Genomic DNA, 16114 nt, shown 5'->3' on the forward strand with positions numbered 1-16114 from the left:
AATTTTGAAACGAATTTCTAAACAAGGAGCTATTAAAGAGACCAGAGGAGATGGGAGACAAGAAAGTGGGTGTGTTTAATACGCGAAAGCTCAAACTGCAATGTCTCAAAATTTGTTGAAGACATTAGAGACAACAGCAACAAACAAATGACGTGCTAAAAAGTAGAATACAATTTTTTTTTTTTTTTGAAATGACGGGGGAGGGAGTTTATCACGCTCTTTCGTTTACGAAATTGATGGGGGAGAGGGGCTACTGGATAACTAGCACAGTTCATAAAAAGAGTATTCAAATGAGAGAAGAAGATGATTTTTTCTTACGTGGATGGATGATGAAGAGGCTGGGAGCGGGTAGCGAAAGTGGGGAGGATAATATGCCAGCAGGTGTATAACATAGTTTAGGAAACAAAAGCTATTACGATTCTTTTCTCATCATAATATAGCGTCAGTATTAGGAGGGGGTAGACAATAATTTTCTTTTCTCTTAGTATTATTATTATTTGTTTTCTTACCAAAGCGATTCATGGCATGAATGATTGATTATTATTGAATTATTATTGTTCCGTTTGATAATTTCCATTTTCCCGCTGCTAGAGGAGGAAAATAGGCGGTCGATAAAAAGAGAGAAAGAATTTCCTTGCGAATTTGCCTGGGTCGGGATCATTGGATGATGCAACCCCGGTCGTGATTACTCAAATCGGCGTTGTGAACTTCCCTCTGAATCAGATCATCCTCTTCGATCCTGAATGGTAAAAAAATGCAATCAACGATCAAAGAAATTAGGAGCCGGATGACACAGACTCAAAGCTCTAGTCAACTTACGCCTTTTCTTGACTGTCCAAGTGATGGACGAGCTCGTCGCGCTTGTTGACGATGGCCACCAATTCCTCCAGTAGAAGTTTCTCGCGCAGCTTCTGCGCCTCCGTCTTCTGCCAATCTGTTTGTGTAAGTGTAACGGCGAAACAAACAATCAGACAAAGACAGACAGACACGGTGACAAAGAACCGTCACAATATTTGCCTCCCCCCCCCCCCCTCGCCTTATCAATAGGAAACGGAGCGTTCAACGATATCCAATTTGAATAATAATCAAGTTATTATTTGGGTTATTATTATTTCTACCCTTAGATAAAGAAAGAAAGAAAAGAAAAGAAAGAAAAAAGAAAGAGAAAGAACAAAATATATAGTATCTAAATAAAATAAAATATAAAATCGTGCTCTCCGTTCCACGAGGCTGGAACGTTACGCCACCAGGTTCTTTCTCTCTCTCTCTCTGGGAGAGCTGCTGGGAGCTACGGAGAAACTTATAATCGGCTTACCAGCTTAGCCAACAATGCACTCAAGGCACAGAGCTCGCTCTCTCTCTCTCTCTCTCTGTGTCTGTCTGTCTCTCTTCAAAAAGTCAATGGCTTCCAAAAGAACAAAAAATACACACACACACACACACACACACAAATAATAATATTTCAACTACACTAAAGCATCAGAGTGACACAAAGAACCTTTTGGAACATGTTATACTGGCTGCTCTAGCCTCTGAAAAAGCCCAGCTAGGAGCAGCAGCAGCAGAGAGCCTGAGAATCGAGGCAGGCCGAATAGGGACCCGACGGATGGATTGGATGGATGTATACAGTATATGTACACAAGGATGGATGGCAGTAACGGCAGCCAGCCAGCCTATATAACGTTGAGGCCCGACATATTTAGTTACTAATGCAAAGTCATCTGGTAATATTTCCTTCACGGGCAAAACCACATAGGAGCCGAGCCGAGCCGAGTAAGAGGGACCCAGGCTGAACTCTCTGGCGCATCCACCAGATGTCACATAATAAATTAGGGATGAACTTTTTTTTCCTTTTTTTTTCAAGTTTAAGTTCCCCCCTGAATTCAAGATGGTGTTTGTCTGCGGCACGGTAATACAAGCGACAGCCGCACAACATGGCAAGGGAAAAGGACATCCTTACATGGATCGGATCAGCCCAATCATCTCATGATTAGGCGGGGTTTAGACAAGCAACACAGGAAAGTCGAGAACTCCAAACTCTACGTCTCTCTCTCTCCAATCCGATTGTCTTTTTTTAAGGGGAGACCGTATTCTCTTTTCGACTACAATTTCTACTTCTCAAATTACGTGTGCTGCTTCTAAAGACAACAGAGAGAGAGAGGTAGGAACGTATAGGTAGGTGGGACCCCGTCTCTTTTATATAAGTATATCTTCCGCTCTTTCCATCCCAATTAGCTGCAGGATTTCCCCAGCGCCCAACTTCCATCCCATCTGCGTCAATCCGTTCGAGTGACCGTCAAGATTCTAAAGTCTCTTTTACAATCCCCTCCCCCCTTCCCGTCCTTCAAGGCATTTACTTTTTAGTCAGATGGTGTAAAAATACGCATCAAAGTATATACGTATTTGTTTTTATTCTGGTAGCCGGAGGGGAATTAAAAATAAAAATATTTACACGCCGAAAAACACAAATGGGGAACCCAAAATGGCAAATGTAACAATCCAATTTGATCTACGGGATCGAGTGCTGGACTTGTTTTGATTTTGTTTGTTTTTGTACAGTGGTTGTATTTTTTCCGAACGCTTTTCGTTTGGCGGCCCCCATCTTTTCACCTCCCACCTTAAACGATTCGGCGGATGTGATTGGTCACGGGGGGCGTGACTGAAGGCGGGACACGCGGCTGGCGGAACCGTCCGGGAACGACAACACCTGCCCGGGAGGGGTTGTAGGAGCGCAAGATGGAAAAAGGGTGGGAGCCATGCCAGCAGAAGTGAATAGCGTTGCGTTTAACTCGGGAAAAGAAAAAGAAAGAAGAAGAATACAAAAAAGATAAAAGGAATAAAAGAAAACTGACTCTTCAAAGAGAGACAGAAAAGAAAAGAAAAAGGAAAAAATGGGAAAATCGATACGAGAAACGCTGGGAGAGAGAGAGAGAGAGGAAGAAAACGAGGACCAAGATGAAGACATAATAATGACCTCCTCCTATTTCTCCCTCCCTCCTTTTCCCTCCTCTCTCTCGTTCCACCAACGTCCCGAAGAGATAATCGGCTTAAAAGACACGGAGGCTGCATCGTGCAGATATCACGCACACACACTCCCAGCAACATTGAAATGCACTGCAACTCTCTCCGCTTGTCATATCAACTCCCACTCCCTCGCTTCCCCCGTTTTTTCTCTCTCTCTCCCGGCCCTGTCCGACAGTCCCCCCCTCCCAATCTATTTATAACAAATGTCGTAATAGTCACGAAAAAATAACAACTCAAAATAAATTCAACACTAGTGACAATTTGGTCGTTTTTTTTCTTACCTTCAATGGCTAAAATGTCGCGCAGTTCTTGGTCCAGCAGAACAAACCGCCGCTCCAAATCGTCCTCCTTCTCCCTGGAAAGTAACAAAAGTAACGTAAGAGATAACATCAATCAGCCGCTCGTTTACGTGTGTCATCAAACATGCAATCACTACTAGACGGTGCCTCCCTTTCTGGTTGCTTGACAATAGGCCGGGCAAAGAGATGGGTAGGGGGGAGGGGAAGAGGCAGAACACGAATTCGGTCTCATATGTTTGGAATCAAAGTCTGTGTGTGTGTGGGATGGAGCAGCGCAACATTGGGCGTGCCCCCCTAGAGACGACGAGAGCTAAAAGCGGACATACAATCGGGACCGAGAGAGCGTAGAGGAAGTAGTAGTACTCTCCATTAGTGGGGCAAGAAATTCAATCATCCCTTTGCGACGGATTAGAGGCAGAAGCGAGGCGGCAGCAGCAGCAGCAGCCAGCGTCGTTGCATTCAGAACCGGGCACTGGGAGCGTAGAGGGGGAGGGAGAGATGTGGGGGCTAGAGATGGAGCGAGCCCAATCACGCGTGAGTTTCACTTTCATATCTCGTTCCGACTCGCTTTTTATCTCCCTCCGCTCTCTTCTTCATTCATGAGACCGCAAATGAATTGGGAGTGGGTCCACCATCCCCCCTTATCTCCCAAAGGGACACAGAGAAAAGGGGGAAAGGGGGGGGTAAATGATTTTCATACGCTCGGTACACACGTAAATGGAATCGCACTGATACCATAACAAAATCAGCGGTCCCCCACCCCCAGAAACTGTTGAATGCTATTCGATCAATTCGTAATGAAATGAGTCTCTCTTTTGGAGATCCGCCGGGGCGAGGTGATGAGGGGAGAGAAAGCGGAGCCTGGACAATTGACGACCAAAAACTTACAGAATGTTCAGTTGCATTTGCCGGCGAATGAGAGCGTTCTTCTTGTTCACCAGGGTAAACCATTGCTGCATGAGCTGCTCCTCCGTCTCGTTGCGGTTTCCCACACCGACGACGCCGCTGACGCCAGAACCGGCGGGCTCCATCAACTTGCGTAGTTTGCGCTCCAAAATGGCCGCCTGCTGGTCAATCTTCAACTGCTCCTTTTCCAGAGTCTCCAGCTCGTTGGCTATGTAATTGCTCGTGTCACGTCGAGCGCCTTCGGCCACGGCGCTGGCGTTACCGATGTATCCCGGCGTTTTTTCTCGATCCGGTGTCTTGGCTGTCAAATTCAAAAGATGAAGTGATGGTTATTGCAGCCAAAGTTCTTTTTAGAGAAAAGAGACTACTGACATTTACGGATGGACGAATCTTGAGCTTTGTCAACCATTCCTTTAAAGGTTTGCAGGCGATTACCGCCGCTGCTCAAAAACTTTTGAATTGATTCCGTCGGGCTGGGACTCGGGCTGTGACTATGACTGCGGCTGCTGGAACTCTTCCGGCTGGTTCCGTTGTTGACAGACTCAACCGGTGTGGAGGCAGGTGTGGACAGACCCTGGCGAGCTTCAGCAATCAACTTACGAGCTCGCTCTCTCAACTGCTGCTGACGTTCGTCTTCTTCCTACGAACAAAGATATTGACACAATGATTCAATCAGCAAATAAATGGTGTGGTTTGTATGATATTTACCTGGGATCCTTGTTTTGATAAGGGTTTCGTCGATGACGGGGGAGAAGACGTCGCTTCTCGTTTGGTTTGTTCCAAGAGTTTGCGAGCCCTTTCCTTCAGGTCATCCGTTTTGGAATCTCGGGGATTTGAATTCGATTTGATCACCTCTAGGTCTTCCTCGACTGCTCCAGCAATAACCAGTAACGAAGGGACCTGACTATCGCGCCGGATCTTTTCCGCAGATTCTTCCTTGGGACTCGGGCGTTCTGGGCTTTCGCTGGGAACTTTCGTTGGAGTTTCATCTTCATCTTCAGATCCGAATGGGTCCGTCAATTGTTGTCTAGTCATCAACGCAGGTCCGTTTCTCACCTAAATCAAAGGTAAATAAAGATGAGAAATTGAGATTCACAATTCACTTGGGGCTGCTTAAATACCGGGACGGTTCGGATTGGAGATTCTGGAGGGGCGGAAGGCGATTTTTCTTTGGAAGGCGACAAAACTTTGCCAAACTTGATCAATTCTGAAGTGATTGATTTCGCTTTGTCTTTGACCAATTGAACGGCTGCAGCAGCAGTGGCCGTTCCAGATCCAACCGTGACATTTTCTTCCATGGGACTGGTTCGTTCGCGACGAAAAATGACACCGGCGCCAACTCCAGTGCTACTTCCGCTACTTTGCCTTCGCCTCCTTCCGGCCTCTTCTTCGGCGGCTTTAAGCTCCTGGCTAATAATTTCACGCGTAATCTCGCTCCGCTCCGACTGATTATCCGAAACATTTTGTGACGTCGAAGTGTAAGAAGAGTCTTCCGTGCCACCTCCAAGCTGAGCAACCGACATTTCCTGTCCGGTGAAATGGGCTCGCAACTGATGCAGATATGTCATGACTGCCAATTTATCAGGCACATTCAATAAAACCTGAAATGCAATAAACAGTAAACAGATAAATTTTCCAGACACGAAAAAGTATTCAGAAAACATACCATGTCAGCTGGCTCTATAACTCGAGGAATTCCGAGTTTCTCAGCCGTTTCGAATGCTAACTTACAATTGCCTCGAGTATCTTGTGAGCTCAAGGATTCAAAATTTCTAAAAACAACAAAAATTTAAGATAAAGGTAAATTCGATTGGTTTGGAATTTCTACTAACATCAAATCAGGTCGAAAACGATGCAATATGGCGCAGAACGCTAGTCCATTCCGCCAGGAAGTCGTCATATTCGTGATTCGCACTCCACTGTACCCTTGAGTGACTTCTTGACACCACTCGAGCAGATCTTTGCTGGGATTTATTGCCACAGAGGGATTAGTTTGAACAACCACTGGTGTTTGAATTCCAGGTGTTTGATCCTTGACCGCCAGATCTGCGATTTCGCGATCCAATATCAAACGGTCTTTACTTGGTTGGTCAACCGTAGAAGGCTGCCGAACTGGTTCAGAATGAGTATGCAGGTCCAACGTTGTAGGCCTCGGCAAAGAATTCTCCTGAATTGCCGGAGCTGGTTCGGGGAGCTTTTCTTCCACTTTTGGCTCATTGATTTCATCGGGTTTTGGACGGACGGGTTTTTCTGCCGTTACCGCCTGGTAGCCTTCTTCAGTTTCCATAAGAAATTGACTGATTTGTGAAGTAAGGTCCAATAATTCCGAGTTGGGTTCGATAGCTAGAGATGAAAGGAGGAGCCATGAATACCTTGATTAAGTAATTTAAACATTCTATGGAACTAAAACTTACAATCTTCTTCCTCAAAATCTTCTAAGGGAGCTATGTCCCCTGTAGTATTTACTGACATTAAACTGGCCAAACTTTGCATGTCTTCGTCACTGAATAAGCGTAAATGATACAAGATAAAAATCACGCGGACGAAATGACTGAGTGTCACAGTTCTAGAATCAGCACTTACGTAGCTTTGCCTTCTCTGACGAAAACGCAGGAAACAGTCAAATTAAGAGATGCTGAAACAATCTTCTTTGACGAGATTGTCATTTTCAGTTTCACGGGCTGTTGACTTGGTACCATGCTTGCATATAACTTCATGTTCAAACAAGCACTGGCCAGTTGACGGCGTTTTCCTGTACTGGAAACCTAACACGAAAAAGAAGAATTATGTGAAAACGTTTTCTCTTCTCATCAAATTTAAATTATGCTTACATCTTCAAGAAAAAAAGTCCACATCTTGTCTTCAAAATCATGGGATCGTGGGTCCCCAAATAGGGTAATTGAGGCTTCTTTATTTTCTGGGACCGTCCATACAACTAACCCCTTCATGGGATTTTTCATTGTTGGATCCCATTTTCTAGGTTCTGTAACAAGTCTTCTGTTACGACGGGTCCATGTCACTGACAACATATTGGGTTGCCTGTGGTGGAACAAAGTAAGCCTGTAATGAAAACGATGATTTAAGGTGACCAAACAACAATAACAACAAACCATTTTGTAGTTGTTTCAACTGCAAGTTCATTGTAAGACACAGTAAACTGAAATTTTGCAGCTCGTTTGTTTACTCGCTGAAGCCTTTTCCAAACAGATCCCATTTTAAATCTAATTCAGACAGAAAAATTAAATTTGTTAGTAAACAGCACATACGAAAAAAGTAAACAATTCACTGAGAACAGAAAGGAAAAAATGTCTTTGTGATTAAATACAAACCTAGGATGAAAGACATTTAACAACCAAAGAACAACAACACAATCTGAATTGAAGAAAATACACACAACAGGAAGAGATCATCAAGAAACTCAATGGAGAACTAATTGATTTAAATATCCCAAAGGAGCAGCTATAGATATACTAGCCAAAGGTTCTTCGACTTGACAATTTTTCAAAGTTAAACGAAGATATCCATTATTTACCTATTATGCGTAAAACAAAAGGAGGGGCTATTCACGGACGCCCATGAATGATATCAGTCCAGTAATTCTTGATTATACGCTTCTATCCTTCTTTCTATCACTCATAGCAGACAACGATATTCTTTTTTTTCTTACACTGCGCCCATCAAAACACTGATGCGTTGACGCACTTAACAAATTAAAATATTATATTTCGTTGTGTAATGGAAGTACTCACAAAAAACGAACACCAAGAATTAATTTAAAGATTTTTATTTAATATTTATTATAGTTTATTTTTACTGAAAAATCTAAAACAAAATATTTCCGCTCATGAGTCATGAACGACTTATTAATTAATGATGTGACGACTGCCGATTCATTTATGTAAACTATTTCTCATGAATTCAGGCACATTAGATTACAATCCTATAGCCTAGATTTCGTAATTTTTTTTCCGGTTTCGTCAACACTCAACCCGTATTAGGTTTAGCTTCACAAGTCACGACATCCAAAACAGGCAGCGTCATGGTTCCGTGATATTATTTTGTTTTTTAGCAGACGTTCCATAGATTTTGTTCACTACCTGTAAACTTTGTATTTTCCGTAAGATATCATTACATTAGTTTATTACGTGAAGGGCGCTGATGAGATAGTGTTCTGTTCCATACGTTATCTTGAAATTTGTTTTTATCTGTCAGTGTGTTTCCGCCCACCATCGAATATTCCTTTTGAAACACGCCATTTTTCTCTGACGAAAGAAAGAACAAGCAAATATGGCTGCTACGTCCATAGCAAATCCGGTATTAAGAGACATTTAACTTTGATTTATATATATGACTGATTTGGTAATAATTAATGCTATTCTTTTAAAACAGCAAATGCCTCTTTTGACACCTATCCCAGGCGGTTTCATGCATGGGAAAATCGTAAGAATTCAAGGCTCACTAAGTCCCTCAGCCCAACGGTAAACTTTCTTATTATTACAGTTTAACTTCATGAAAACATGCCACACAGTCTCACTATACTTTATTTACTATTACTTAAAGTTATTTCTTTACAAATGGAAATATCTATAAAAGTTTTCATTTCAAACACATTGTGTATACTAACCTGTTTTGGAATTGAGCAGAGTGCTGAATGCATTCTCATGTGTTTCGAAGCTTTCTAAAAAAAAGGCACTTTTTTTTATTTACTATAGTGTGCAAAGATATTTAGTTTCATCCATCAAATATTGAATTGATTAATAATCTTAAGACAATATGAAACTTTATCTGTCAAAATCAACAATTTTCTTTTTCTTGTGATCAGTTTTGCTATAAATCTCCAATGTGGACCCAATACAAATCCACGTGATGATTTGGCTTTACATGTGAACGCAAGAATCCACGAGCGCGCTGTTGTCAGGAATTCTCTCGTCAGTGGTCAATGGGGACCTGAAGAGCGACACGGTCCCACATTTCCATTTGTGCCTGGACAAGGATTTGAAATACTAATTTTGGCAGAATCCAACAACTATAAGGTAAATTTCATTACGAATCCACTTTGAATGCAAAAAAAAAATTCCATCAATAACTTTTGTTCCTCAGATTGCTATCAACGGTCAACATTTTGCAGAATTTCGCTCTAGAACTCCAATGGAGCGTGTTTCATATTTATCGGCCGATGGTGAAATAATGATATCTAAGATAAACTTTGAAGGGGGTAGTCATGGGATGCCAGGTATGCACGCTCCGATGCCCGCTCCGATGCCAATGCCCATGCCCATGCCAGGAATGCCTCAACAACACTATCCTGCTCCCGGGATGCCCCATCAACCTTATCCCGCTCCAGGGGGAATGTATCCGACGCAACCAGGCATGGGCTATCCAACGCAACCGGGCATGGGCTATCCAACGCAACCAGGCATGGGCTATCCAACGCAACCTGGAATGCATCCAGCTAATTATGGACATCTTTCTCCAAAATCAGCCGTAAGTTATGAGACGTTAATTTTAACCATTTCTTTTGTAAATCACATCTTCAAACCTTTCACAATTATGTTCTAAGATCGTCAGATAATCGCGTTTGAATCCAGAGATTTTACCAAGACACCAGATTTGTTGGTGTAGGTTGGTTCACTTGTGTTTTCTTCTTTTATTGTGGTGTTCCGAGTCCATGTGGAAGTCTTGTGGTTCTTTGCCATAATCGTACTTGTTGATGTGACTTTATATGTGGATGACTCCTTGAAAAATACTAAAAGCAAATATTCGGCTTCATCTCTTCAGCCCTATCCTGATCCCTACGCACCCAATCCTGATCCGTACGCGCAGTACCCGAATCAACCCGCTCACGGCGGTAGTGCCGGTTCGGGCTCAGGATTGAGCGGTTTGATAAATAAGGCTTCCACAGCTGTCGCTGGCCTTGGACTGGCATCTGGAGTAACTGGAATATTGGGATCTCTTGCCGGAGGAGGAGTAAGCTTAAACGAACCTAGGCTGAAACCTTGCATGACGACTTCTCCCATTCGATTCTATCTGCGATTTTTCCGCTTTTTTAATTTTTACTTTCAGATACCAAAATAACTTTCTATTGGGTCGTCAGTGGCCCATTTGTTTTTGCTTTCTATTTTCAAAGAGCTTACATTTTGTTTATTTCCTTTCTTGTGACATTTGTGAGGGTGTACCCCATTGTCTTCTTGTTTTTTGTCGTCCAGCATCGCAGCAGTGGTTATCCCGCTGCAGGTTATCCTACGGGTTATCCGGGTCAACAACCGGGATTCATGAATCAAGGAAGTGGAGGGGGCGGCCTTCTCGGTGGTCTTGGTACCGCAATGGGTGCGGCTGCTTTGGGAACTGCTTTGCTCAATCCCGTAAGCGTCTTAACATTGTGGCGTATGTTTGTGGCGTGACCACGGAAAGAGTAAAAATTCTTTTAATTTTTTCTTATAAATTTATTTTTACCAGATCTCCAATTTACTTTTCAAATTTGTCATACACAACGCTTAGCTTGTTTTTTTTTTTGTTTTTATTATTATTTCTTCTAGAAAAAAGCTGCCAAGAAACAACATAAAGCACAAAAGAAGGCGATGAAATACGGGATCCCGCTAGCTGCAGTGGGGGCAGTGGGGGTTGGCGCCTACGGTCTTCACCATGGAATGAAACATCACGGATATCATGGTCGCAGTTCCAGTAGCTCGAGCAGCTCCAGTGAATAAGAATGCTCCATAGTTTCTTATTACGTATAGGATGTGATGCCATATACGGTTTTTCTGTGTGAAACTCTTCTTTTCGTTATTGTTATTCCCTTTTAGATGTTTAAGCTTTCAAGTATCCTACTCTATACTTCTTTGGTGGTTTATTTTTCACTTTTTTACGAAGCAGAATATGATGAACTATACTTGCGGCCTTAGGAAACTTGGTGATTGAACAGTATTTTTAACAGAATGTAGCCCTGAATAACGTGGCAAATTGACACGATTATCTGTGCGATTACTATATGCGATTACGAGTGATCACAAGATGTAGGTTGTAATAGTTCGCATCAACGATATGTTTCCTTATATTAATTTTGCTGCACAGCCTATATTATAACATTTTCAATAAGAATTTCACAGCCAATTTTGCATTTACTGCTTGTGAAAGAAGTCGGAACCCTAGTTTTACAATTCCGATAAACCCAAACAACATTTAATCCTTTAATATATTAAGAGGGCATGGATACTAAGAGGATACAATACGAATAAACTTTTGATGTCAATTCAGAAAATTGGAGTTAATAACTAAAACTAATAACAGTAATAAGTGCTCAAGCAGGCTCAACTTCTGGCTGATTTTAGCCGGATTTTAAGGTATATACAGTGCATTTACTGGGCGCATTTCTCGATATTGTCGTCTGCGTCCGTCTATGTATAGCCGACCCCTGACCCTTACTCAACACGAAGGCCATTCATCGGCACGTAAACGTCGAATCTCGTCTCCCGTGAGCCCAGCAACGCCTCTCTACTTTATTGTCCGACAACTTTGGCCGCTGTGTGTTTGGCGCTCTAAGGATATAATAACGGGCTCCGCGCTTCCATCCTCATCACCAAACACACCCATTTGATTCATCCTTCCCTCCCCGTAACGTTTGGTTTTCAAGATTGTTCCGGATTTATACAGGAGAACTTGAATTTCAGATTATTTAGTCAGTACATGAAAAATGAATGAAACTGGCTGGAGAGGGGAAAATGTGCAAGAAATTACTGTGGGGTAGAAATACGTAACTACTCACTCTACTCTACGGTCACAGCAGAAAAAAAAATCGATTTTTCAACCGATTCCCAAAAAAAAATAAGAAATTTATATCCTGAAATCTAAAACAATATTTTTTTAAGTTTTGCACTTAAAGTCGTCGTTTCCCAGAAGGAAAAAAATAACAACCTGAATTCCTGAAATATTAGATCCAGCTAAAATAAAAAAAATAACTTTTAAACTGAAGGACGTCTTAACCCAATGAACGACTAAAAAAAGTTACAAATCTTAAAAAAATAAACATTGTCAGCTTTTACTGTTACTTGGGGATACCATGGCAGCCACTGATTAGACGGGATTAACCGCAACGGCAGTGAAGTGAAGTAAAAGCAACAAACCATTATGTAGCTGTATGTATGCTGCATCGGTATGCTTTACCGATCTACGGATTTTCTGCAAGGAACGTATACTAAAATATTCTCTACTATTTCATGAAAGCGTCGATCGCACTAAAATACAGGATACAGCTCCTTCAAAATATTTTTAAAATTAATGGATCCGAAATACACTAAGGGCTTTCGTCGTTACACAAGTGAATAAACTTCAAAATTATTTGACACAAATTAAATCCACAGTTGCTTCAATGCGGAATCAGGTGTTATATTGTCTAATGCTTCCTGAACCAATCGACAGACATCACGCCCGACTTCTTCCATAGATCTGCTGGCATCTACAACCTGAAAATAAAGCATTATAAGGAGTATTCTATAATATTTTTTTATGGCATTACCCTCCATGATTCATCTTGAAGCTTCAGATAGTTTGATCGGACAACTTTCTGCATCTCGAGATTTTCGTAGCGTTCAGATCCATACTGTCCCCTAGTTTGTGCCTCAACGGGATCAATATCAAGAAATATTACCAGATCAGGTTTCAACAAACCACTGTCTGATTGTTGGCACCACCTTAAGTCCATGTTCTATAACAAAGTATTAGGCAAGTTAGAGTTTTACAAGAATAATTTTAGCTGAAAATCCTTGTTATATATACAGGTTTTGCGGCAGAGAAGGCAATTCCTGAATATGAGTAACGATCCACGATAACATTTGTGCCTTTCTGCAATAATTTTTTAATGTCTGGCCTGTGTGTAGAAATATATAACCTTAAATGCATAGAAAAATTTAAACAAGAAAACTCAAAAAGACGTACAACAGTTCCCATCGATTGGCTGAAAAGAGCAAATGGATTGCATGATCATCTAATTCTGTGCTGCATTCCAAGTATTTATTGATAAGACTCCCTGTAAGGATGTAAAAAGAATACTTTCAATCTATATGTTAATTAGGTTGAAATTGTGGTAGAGATTTACCAATGATAGTTGATCGATCTGAAATTTGAGAGGATTTTGAGATCATTTAAAGAAGTATATCAACATTAAAATATTAAACATTTCGCTACCTGGAAATCTCATTAGATGAGCTTCTTTGTTGCTTTCTTGTAACCACCTGATTGCCTTGTGGTATTTATGCAACAAATGCACTTTGTTTATTTGATTTTTAAGATGTTTATTAATACAAATGTTTTACCTTTTGACATTGAGTAGTTTTTCCTGACCGATCACATCCTTCTAATACGATGAGTGCGCCTCTTTTTATCATTTTATTGCAATATTAGTGTATACCTCTAAAATAAGTATAAAAATAACTTGTCGATGGCTGGAATAATTAAAGTGCGTAACAGTTTAGTTAAGCAGTAAAATCTGCTGATTTGACACTTCCCAAGAAAGAACAACAAGAACAAGAACTAAAAAAAAAAAGAGTCCTTTTGACTTTCGAAAACTTACCAGACGAACATGACAGGACCGTGTTGCCAGATCTCTTCCGATGAATACCAATTGGGCTGTGGCTGTGGCCCGGACGTTTTTTAGCGGTTTTTTTTAAATAGGTTTTTTAGATGGGTTTTTCTTCTTCCGCGGGTTGGAGCGGGTTGGGGCCAACAGAGCAAATTGGACTCGGCTCGGGCCGACCCATGGGTCAAAAAATTTTTACCGGCCGGGTAACGGCCCGGGTAAAAAATCGGGTCAAACACACTTTTTTTTTACAAACTTTAAAAAATTCCCTAAATTTCTTAATTATCTTCTTCTTCCAACAGTGACACATCAATTCTGTCTTCTGAACACCCCTGAACGCCCTTTTCTACCACTTATCCAACTTTTCATGCTACGAAATTATCGTAGAGCATTTGGCGGCAATATTTTGACAGGCATAGAGAATAACGAGCTTTTCTATGTGACTACTAGATGGCGCTACCGCTCGGGTTGGCCCGCGGACCCGGGGGTTTAACCCGTCGCCCGCCCCGTTAAAAAAATGCCTCGGTGGGTCGAGTCGGATTGGGTTTTTTTTTTCGTTCAGCCCGGGCGGTGGCCCGGGTTTTCATCGCCTGGGCCACAGCCCTAGGCTCAAGTCATTATTCCGCAGTGATCATCCGCAAAAGAACTGGCTTCATTTACACGTGACTGTACTTGCGTCGTCTGCAACTTGCATTTCTTTCTCTGTATTCAGAAAATCAGACGGCGTAAAGTGACACGTCCTAAAACTTCAGACGTAAGCAACTCTCAACACATACCTAGGCGATATATATTACATAGTTTGAGAAAATATTGACAAAATGGGCTTATGCAAATGTCCTAAACGAAAAGTAACGAATCAGTTTTGCTTTGAACACCGAGTCAATGTATGCGAATCATGTATGGTATCAAATCATCCTAAGGTATTTCCTTTGAAGTAAACATAATTTCATAGAGCATAAATATAATTTTTTAATTATTAGTGTGTTGTCCAATCATATTGCCAATGGCTAAAAGATAGCGACTACAGCTCACTGTGTACGCTGTGTTCCACAGATTTGTCACAAGATGATTGCATCCGACTCATCTGCTACCGTAAGTCATTATAATAATTGAACTAAAAGTGCAATGTTAAAAAGGTTTTGATTGTGTTTTGATAATGCAGATGTATTTCATTTGAAATGCTTGGATGCTTACTGTAGACAGTACCCAGTTAACACTGCACCTGCAGGATATGTGTGTCCCTCACCCTGCTCCCATCCAATTTTTCCAGCATCCAATCTTGTTTCTCCAGTTGCTGATGTAATGCGATCAGTCCTTGCTAACCGTCCATGGGCCAGAGAAGGACTAGGTCTACCTCTGCTGCCATATGACAATGCAGTTGATTCAAACCAACCAGAAATTCACCAAGCAAAGATTGTTGCTGTTCAGAAAGAAGTAACTAATTACAGTGTAGTCAATGTTGAGGGAGATGTTTCCAACACAATTCACCGCAATGAACCTGGTAAGAAACTTCTATTGTAAATTATTTCAATTTAACTACTAATGTTGTGTTTATTATGCAGTAATTCATGCCAAACGTCCAATCGGGTTGCTTGCCGACTCGGATCGTGACGAAAGTATTAATAAGTATAAACGTCGTCCACCGTGGGAATCTTTTAAACGTATGCTCAGGTTGGTATTTTGATAATGTTGCCGTGATTTAATCAATGGTTTTAAAATGTATTGAATGGCGCTTTTTACTTCAGCAATTTACTGGACCCTCACTCCAGAAATCGCCAACGTGGTCATCTTCGTCGACGCTACGCCTTAATGTTGGTTATAGCTGTCTTTGTTCTATTATTCATTTTTGCCATTGGCTCAAGAATATTTAACAGCCCGGTGGATCTTGAACCGCTAGATGCACCATTTAATCATAGAGTTGCATCGAACTAATGAATTAATAAAACCAACAAATTTTTATTAAATAATACTTTGTCGCTCGTAAAATTACGTTGGCATATAATTCCCAACCATGTTAATTTTCCATATTTTCTGCTTACATTAATTTGATACTGTGTAAGTGTATATATTATATGACATTCGATTAATTAAAGGTACAGAAATCGGCTATTGGACATAGAAGTGTCGAATTTCATCTTTGGAGTCTGGTATGCTTTTATTTTGAAACTAAATAATTTCATTAAGTTTTATCTCTGTAATTTGTTATCAATACCTATTTAATCTCTTTCTTGTTGTATCCCAACTATCGACCATATTTTAGAGCGTCCTAGTGATCAAACGCTAATGAGTTTTGTTTACTCATTTGGTCTGTTGC

At 41.2% G+C, this 16114-nt stretch overlaps 4 protein-coding genes across 6 annotated transcripts; 2 read left to right on the forward strand and 2 right to left on the reverse strand.

Annotated features, from left to right (window-relative positions):
* Positions 1-241: 241 nt before the first annotated feature.
* LOC124200242 (EH domain-binding protein 1-like) lies at positions 242-8116 on the reverse strand. 2 transcript variants are annotated; one of them, XM_046596418.1, is made up of 14 exons: positions 7762-8116; positions 7340-7450; positions 7061-7268; positions 6813-6994; positions 6644-6732; positions 6062-6572; positions 5896-6001; positions 5351-5830; positions 4938-5285; positions 4602-4869; positions 4212-4530; positions 3306-3379; positions 820-934; positions 242-739 (listed from the first exon to the last, which is right to left on the reverse strand). In XM_046596418.1, exons 2-14 carry the CDS (start codon positions 7441-7443, stop codon positions 658-660), a joined length of 2886 nt encoding a protein of 961 aa, XP_046452374.1. In that variant the 5' UTR covers positions 7444-7450; positions 7762-8116; the 3' UTR covers positions 242-657. The 2 variants fall into 2 exon arrangements, with proteins under 2 accessions (XP_046452374.1, XP_046452375.1); XM_046596419.1 differs by lacking the exon at positions 7762-8116 and adding an exon at positions 7559-7698.
* Positions 8117-8190: 74 nt separating this feature from the next.
* LOC124200245 (galectin-4-like) lies at positions 8191-11000 on the forward strand. Of its 2 annotated transcripts, XM_046596423.1 has the most exons (8): positions 8191-8346; positions 8442-8543; positions 8619-8707; positions 9052-9262; positions 9330-9713; positions 10008-10196; positions 10436-10591; positions 10766-11000. In XM_046596423.1, the coding sequence occupies exons 2-8, from the start codon at positions 8517-8519 to the stop codon at positions 10934-10936; spliced, it is 1227 nt and encodes a 408-aa protein (XP_046452379.1). In that variant the 5' UTR covers positions 8191-8346; positions 8442-8516; the 3' UTR covers positions 10937-11000. The 2 variants fall into 2 exon arrangements, with proteins under 2 accessions (XP_046452379.1, XP_046452380.1); XM_046596424.1 differs by lacking the exon at positions 10008-10196 and having other exon boundaries at positions 8206-8543.
* Positions 11001-11278: 278 nt separating this feature from the next.
* On the reverse strand, positions 11279-13835 carry LOC124200249 (thymidylate kinase-like). Its single transcript, XM_046596427.1, has 8 exons — positions 13795-13835; positions 13538-13634; positions 13410-13464; positions 13321-13338; positions 13161-13251; positions 13002-13092; positions 12742-12930; positions 11279-12688 (listed from the first exon to the last, which is right to left on the reverse strand). The coding sequence occupies exons 2-8, from the start codon at positions 13607-13609 to the stop codon at positions 12575-12577; spliced, it is 630 nt and encodes a 209-aa protein (XP_046452383.1). The 5' UTR covers positions 13610-13634; positions 13795-13835; the 3' UTR covers positions 11279-12574.
* A 525-nt stretch (positions 13836-14360) lies between these two features.
* On the forward strand, positions 14361-15914 carry LOC124200248 (zinc finger protein-like 1 homolog). The gene is made up of 5 exons (XM_046596426.1): positions 14361-14720; positions 14781-14892; positions 14963-15301; positions 15363-15471; positions 15546-15914. The coding sequence occupies exons 1-5, from the start codon at positions 14619-14621 to the stop codon at positions 15730-15732; spliced, it is 849 nt and encodes a 282-aa protein (XP_046452382.1). The 5' UTR covers positions 14361-14618; the 3' UTR covers positions 15733-15914.
* Positions 15915-16114: the final 200 nt, after the last annotated feature.

Source organism: Daphnia pulex, chromosome 8 (assembly GCF_021134715.1).
Source record: "Daphnia pulex isolate KAP4 chromosome 8, ASM2113471v1".
Lineage (NCBI taxonomy): Eukaryota > Metazoa > Arthropoda > Branchiopoda > Diplostraca > Daphniidae > Daphnia > Daphnia pulex.

Bases quoted from the DNA above. Each gene is read 5' to 3' on its own strand.
- LOC124200248 (XM_046596426.1), top strand. From the start codon at position 14,619: ATGGGCTTATGCAAATGTCCTAAACGAAAAGTAACGAATCAGTTTTGC. The intron at 15,302-15,362 runs GTAAGAAACTTC...TTTATTATGCAG, and splicing joins AATTCACCGCAATGAACCTG to TAATTCATGCCAAACGTCCA. The intron at 15,472-15,545 runs GTTGGTATTTTG...TTTTTACTTCAG, and splicing joins TCTTTTAAACGTATGCTCAG to CAATTTACTGGACCCTCACT.
- LOC124200249 (XM_046596427.1), bottom strand. From the start codon at position 13,609: ATGATAAAAAGAGGCGCACTCATCGTATTAGAAGGATGTGATCGGTCA. The intron at 12,931-13,001 runs GTATATATAACA...ACTTTGTTATAG, and splicing joins CCTTCTCTGCCGCAAAACCT to AACATGGACTTAAGGTGGTG. The intron at 12,689-12,741 runs GTAATGCCATAA...CTTTATTTTCAG, and splicing joins TTCAAGATGAATCATGGAGG to GTTGTAGATGCCAGCAGATC.
- LOC124200242 (XM_046596418.1), bottom strand. From the start codon at position 7,443: ATGGGATCTGTTTGGAAAAGGCTTCAGCGAGTAAACAAACGAGCTGCA. The intron at 7,269-7,339 runs GTTTGTTGTTAT...GTTCCACCACAG, and splicing joins GTTGAAACAACTACAAAATG to GCAACCCAATATGTTGTCAG. The intron at 6,733-6,812 runs GTAAGTGCTGAT...ACGCTTATTCAG, and splicing joins GTCAGAGAAGGCAAAGCTAC to TGACGAAGACATGCAAAGTT.
- LOC124200245 (XM_046596423.1), top strand. From the start codon at position 8,517: ATGGCTGCTACGTCCATAGCAAATCCG. The intron at 9,714-10,007 runs GTAAGTTATGAG...TCATCTCTTCAG, and splicing joins ATCTTTCTCCAAAATCAGCC to CCCTATCCTGATCCCTACGC. The intron at 10,592-10,765 runs GTAAGCGTCTTA...TATTTCTTCTAG, and splicing joins GAACTGCTTTGCTCAATCCC to AAAAAAGCTGCCAAGAAACA.